At 50.7% G+C, this 5,939-nt stretch overlaps 1 protein-coding gene across 1 annotated transcript in view; it reads right to left on the bottom strand.

Annotated features, from left to right (window-relative positions):
• Positions 1 to 935: 935 nt before the first annotated feature.
• Positions 936 to 5,939, bottom strand: part of LOC107113675 (glycerophosphodiester phosphodiesterase domain-containing protein 4-like) — a gene marked incomplete at its 3' end in the record, with an annotated part of 43,591 nt that continues 38,587 nt past the window's right edge. Inside the window, exon 10 of the mRNA XM_015415028.1 lies at positions 936 to 1,160. Coding sequence (XP_015270514.1) covers positions 936 to 1,160 — 225 coding nt within the window. The remainder of the gene's footprint in view (positions 1,161 to 5,939) is intronic.

The raw sequence follows: 5,939 nt of genomic DNA, 5'->3' as shown, positions 1-5,939 counted from the left end.
GCGGGGGGGGGGTAGGAGGAGAAGGGCCGGGGACGCCCAGACCCCACCCACCGCCCGCATCTCCCCGCCAGAGCGCGTCTCCAGGCCCCGCCGAGAGGTTGGCATCTGCGCTCGCCTAGAGCGCAGGCCAACCTCGGGCCAGCCCTGCACACTCCAGTAGCCAAAAAGCCCCTAACCCTAACCCGTACCCCATCCAAATTTATTATTTATTATTATTTCATTTAAAATAATTTTATGCCGCCTTTTTACCCAACCAGGGCTCACAAAACAGCGATCATGGAAAACATCAAAACATTTCAACAATTAAACTACGTTAAGGTAAAGGTTCCCTTGCTCCAAAGCCAAAAAACAGGATCACGAAACTGTGGGGGGAAATCGGGCGAAGCCGCGAGTCAAAATGCAGCCCCGCAGCTTCGGGTGTGAAATTGACCAATAGTATCGGGGCAAACGGCGGTGCAACATCGAGGCAGCTCAAGTGCGAAACCAGCCCTGGTCTGCTTCCCCCTTTCTCAAAGCCAGCCCAGACCAAACAAAAAAGAGCGAAGTGGTGCTGAGGAAGAGTAAAGGTAAAGGTTTCCCTTGCTCAAAAGCCAGTCGAGTCCGACTCTAGGGGTGCGGTGCTCATCTCCGTTTCAAAGCCGAAGAGCCAGCGCTGTCCGAAGACGTTTCCGTGGTCATGTGGCTGGCATGACTACACACCAAGGCGCACAGAACGCTGTTACCTTCCCACCGAAGTGGTACCTATTTATCTACTTGCAATTTCTTGCTTTCGAACTGCTAGGTTGGCAGGAGCTGGAACTAGAGATGGGAGCTCATTCTGTCATGCGGCACACTCGGTTCTCGAACTGCTGAACTACCGACCTCCCACAGCCTGCAGTTCAGCGTCTTAACCACGGGAGCCACCGCAGTTCCTGCTGAGGAAGAGTACCTCATACCAAATGGGGCTTGATCTTCGATTCGTTGAGGACCACTTCCAGGATACGGTTGATCCATTCGTCCCTGTACGGATGCTGCTGGGGAGGGCGGTAGAGATCGAAGATGACCAGCTTGTCGTCTCGGTCGGCCAGCTTCAAGAAGTCGCTCAGTTGGTAAATCGTCTGCTCTTCCGCCCACTTTCTGTCGCTGTGCGACAGGGCCGGCATGTTGTAGAAGGGCTTGTTCTGCAGAGAAAGGGACAACCGATAAAGTGCGGGAAGACAGACGGCATTTGGGACAGGGCAACCTATTTGCTAAATCCAAGCCAGACGCGGAGAGGCGATTCTGACTTGCAAGAGATATGGAGCTGTGCCTAATTGGAATATTTTGATCGGGACCTCGCTGATACATGTGTATTCATTGTTTGTTAACGAAGACTTACCTGATCTACCTGAAGAAGGAATAGATCTGAAATGCTGATTATATTATCCGGAACTGTGTAGTTTCTACTTGGAACGGATCTTATTTACTACAAGCCACACTATACAGACCCCCTCATGGATCACTGCCTTGTCATGGCGAGGGGGCTTGCGCGGTTCGATGAAGCTGTGGGCTATGCCGTGAAGGGCCACCCAAGACGGACAGGCCACAGCAGAGAACTCAGACCAAGAGTGATCCCCTGGAGAAGGTAATGGCAACCCACTCCAGTATCTTTGCCAAGAAAACCCCATGGACAGTATCAAAAGGCCGGAAGATGAGCCCCTCAGATCGGAAGGTGTCCAATATGCTACTGAGGAAGAGCAGAGGGCAAGTACAAGTAACCCCAGAAAGAGTGAAGCGGCTGGGCCAAAGCCGAAAGGACGCTCAGTTGTGGATGTGTCTGATGGTGAAAGGAAAGTCCGATGCTGCAAAGAACAATAGACAGTGTCATCGATGCAACGGACATGAAATTGAGCAAACTTCAGAGGACGGCGGAAGACCGGAAGGCCTGGCGGGAGCTGGTCCATGGGGTCGCGAAGAGTCGGACTCGACTGTGCGACTGAACAACAACGACAGTATACAGGTGCTTGGACTTAAATTCAAGGACGTGTGATATTTATATAAACATTCCCACCCACCCCCCGTGTGCTTGTTCTATTTATGAAGGAGGTCTGCTGCCTTTGAGATATGCTGTGAGCAATGCTCCCTCTAAGCTGTGGAGTCTTGCGAGCAAAAATTCTACTTTGTGAGCTACTGCCATTAAAGTTGTGAGCGAGCGATTTGGCTCCTGCATAAATTAAGTCTGCTCTGGAGCCATCCTACCTGAGCTAAGACAAAAAACTGTGTGAGCCGGAGGCTAGAAAAACGTGAGCCAGCTCACACTAACTCAGCTTAGAGGGAACACTGGCGGTGACTTACTGTGGATTTGAGTTTGTGACCACCCACTTTGGGATAATTGTTCCTTATTACGTTTGTGATTCTACAATAATACATATACGAGTTTGGCACTATTATTGACTTTGCTTTCCGTGTAATTATTGTTGCATTTATTGAGCCGTGCTTTGACTACAGATTTGTGTGTGATTTCACTGGAGAATTCCGGGGGGAACCAACAGGGCTCGTACAGACGTTAATGAGGTATACCATATATGGTGGAGATGTACGGTGTCACAAAAATATTGGTGTAAGGTACACAAGATATATTGGAGCTGCGGTGGCTCAAGTGGTTAAGACGCTGAACTGCAGGCTGTAGAAGGTCAGTAGTTCAGCGGTTCAAGACCCGGGTGCCGCAAGACAGGGTGAGCTCCTGTCTCTAGTTCCAGCTCCTGCCAACCTAGCAGTTCGAAAGCAAGAAATTGCAAGTAGATAAATAGGGACCACTTCGGTGGGAAGGTAACAGCGTTCCGTGCGCCTTGGTGTTTAGTCATGCCGGCCACATGACCACGGAAACGTCTTCGGACAGCGCTGGCTCTTCGGCTTTGAAACGGAGATGAGCACCGCAACCCTAGAGTCGGATTCGACTGGCTTTCGAGCAAGGGAACCTTTACCTTTACCTTTACACAAGATACTATCAAACATTCTAGAGGTGGAAATACCTCTAACGCCGGAACTACTCTTGCTAAATATAATACCGTATAACTTTACAACGGAAGAAAAATACGTTATTATTTATATAGTCACAGCAGCCCGTATTCTGTTTGCTAAATATTGGAAGCAGGGGGGAATACCCCCAAAAAGTGAATTAGTTTATAAAATACTAGATGTGGTGGAAATGGATAAATTAACAACATTGTTACAAAATAAGGATGAGGAAATGTTTAGAAATAGATGGTTAAAGTTATATAACTGGTTGGACAAGAATTGATGTATGAATTGGAAGACGTTACGACTCCATACTATGATTTGATGTAAGACTTATGGATTATCTGTTCTGCATATTGGAAAATGGAAATAAATATAAAAAGAGAGTGGGGGGGGGAAACCAGGGCTCGTACAGACGTTGATGAGGTATCAGACTGCAGCACAGGCCACATAGATTTGGCGGGCATGAAGCATTTACCCCCATCTTATCGGGTTGCCAACCTCCAGGTGCGGGCTCGATATCTCCCAGAACTACAACGGATCTCCATGTGACAGTCCCCCTGAAGGAAATGGCTGCTTCGGAAGGCGGGACATTATACCCCGTTCCCTTCCCCAAACCCCGCTTTCCCCAGGCTCCGCCCCCAGAATCTTCACGAATTTCCCAACCTGGAGTCTTGGCAAACCTACTCATTCAAATGCGGTTCCCCAGTGGAACAGGCTTCCTCGGTAGGTGGTGGGCTCTCCTTCTTTGGAGGTTTTCAAGCAGAGGCTAGATGGCCGTCGGAAAGCCATGCCGATTGTGTGAACTGAGGCAGATCATGAGAGGGAGGGCAGGAAGGGCTGCCTCAGTGCTTAGTTCTCGTGGCCCTTTCTTACACGCCCAGGGAAATGCCGATCGCCACTTTGAAGAAGAAGAAGAAGAAGGAGAGATTGGATTTATACCCCGCCATTCATTACCCAAGGGTGTCTCAGAGGGGCTTATAAACTCCTTTCCCTTCCCCTCCCCACAACAGACACCCTGTGAGGTGGGTGGGGCTGAGAGAACTCTGACAGAAACTGCTCTTTTTCAAGGACAGCTGTGCCAGAGCTTGTGACTGACCCAAGGTCACATCCAATGTTCCCTCTAAGCTGTGGAGTCTTGTGAGCAAAAATTCTACTTGGTGAGCGACTGGCATTGAAGTCGTGAGCGAGCGGTTTGACTACTTGCATAAATTAGTTTGCTCTGGAGCCCTCCTTCCTGAGCCAAGACAAAAATGTGCGAGCCAGAGGCTAAAAAACTGTGAGCTAGCTCACCCTAACTCAGCTTAGAGGGAACACTGGTCACATCAGTAGGTGCAAGTGGAGGAGTGGGGAATCAAACCTGGTTCTCCCAGATTAGAGTCCGCACACTTAACCACTACACCAAACTGGCTCTCACCAAACTTTGGGGTCAGGAAGCCATTTTTCTCCAGGCCACTTTGGCCGGGGATCCTGGGTGGGTTTTTTTGCCATCTTCTGGGGGTAGAACAGGGGTCATTGGGGGTGTGTGGGGGGGAGATATTTGTGGATTTCCTACATTGTGCAGAGGGCTGGACTAGATGACCCTGGAGGTCCCTTCCAACTTTATGAGTCTATGAAATAAACTCACCCAAATAAGCCATGGTGTAAACATGCACCTTTTCCAGATTTCCATTAAGTATCAGCTGCGTCTGATAGGAGACCTCCCTAGCCTTTGGCTACGCTGCTGAAGTTCTATGGAATGCTTATGAATGCACCAGCTCTTCAGGAAATGAGGGAAAGGACAGCAGACACAGACTACTGGCACAGAAGAGGTGCATTTTGTCTCTGGGGTTTTTTTTGGGGGGGGGGGTATTTTTGTGGGGGACAGGTTTGGCCAAGATGGGATAAACAGGAGTTCTTTTTTTTTTTTTTAAGAGGAGGAGCTGTGACTAAGTCAAGGAACATCTGTTTTGCGTGTAGAAGGCCCCAGGTTCAATTTTTGGGCCTCTCCAGTTAAACGCATCAGACAGCAGGTGATGTGAAAGGTCCTGGAGAGCCACGACCAATCCTGACCTTGATCAGAGGTCATTTCGGGGGGGATCGCGGGGGATCGCAGTTCCCCTGGGTGAGGTACGGGGGGCGGGGCACATGACGAAGCCCCGCCCCCTGCTTCCGGCCGCCCCGCTTCCGGCCCTCATTCAGCCAGGAGGAGGCAGGAGAAGAGGGAGGGTAAGTTGCTTCCTCCCTGCCTCTCCCCACCCCTGCCTGCCTGGGGCCAGGGAGGGCCTTCGCGGGGCTTCCTTGCACCCCCGCTGGCCGTGCAGGTCCACCGCCGGGCCCCTCATGGGGCTCGGCAGTGGAGCAGCAAGGCCGGTGGCGGCGGCTGGGACCTTTGGGGGCGGGGGGTGTGGCCTTATGACACACTTCTGGTGATGTCAGGGGGTGTGGCATATGCTAATGAGTTATGCTAATGAGTTCCCCTAGCTCTTTTTCTACAAAACGACCCCTGACCTTGATAGAGCAACAATCTAACAAGAAGAAGAAGGAGGAGGAGGAGGTTTATATATTCTGCTGCACCCAGGTGTCTTTATGATAGCGTTGCGGGCAGTGTTCCCTCTAAGCTGAGTCAGTGTGAGCTAGCTCACAGTTTTTTAGCCTCCGGCTCACACATTTTTTTTTCTTAGCTCAGGAAGGGATGGCTCCAGAGAAAACTAATTGATGCAGCAGCCGAATCGCTCGCTCACAACTTTAATGCCAGGAGCTCAAAAAGTAGAATTTTTGCTCACAAGACTCCACAGCTTAGAGGGAGCGTTGGTTGCCAGGTCTGGGTTGGAAAATACCTGGAGACTTTGGGGGTGGAGCCAGGAGAGGGAGGGGTTTGGGGAGGGGAGGGGCCTCGGCACGGTACAGTGCCACAGGGTCCACCTTTCAGAGCAGCCATTTTCTCCAGGGGAGGCTGATCTCTGTCAGTAGGAGCCCACGGG

This window comes from Gekko japonicus, unplaced genomic scaffold (assembly GCF_001447785.1).
Source record: "Gekko japonicus isolate JY-2015 unplaced genomic scaffold, Gekko_japonicus_V1.1 scaffold5670, whole genome shotgun sequence".
Lineage (NCBI taxonomy): Eukaryota > Metazoa > Chordata > Lepidosauria > Squamata > Gekkonidae > Gekko > Gekko japonicus.
The sequence above is the reverse complement of the archived record's forward strand: the minus strand, read 5'-3'. Positions and strand labels throughout refer to the sequence as shown.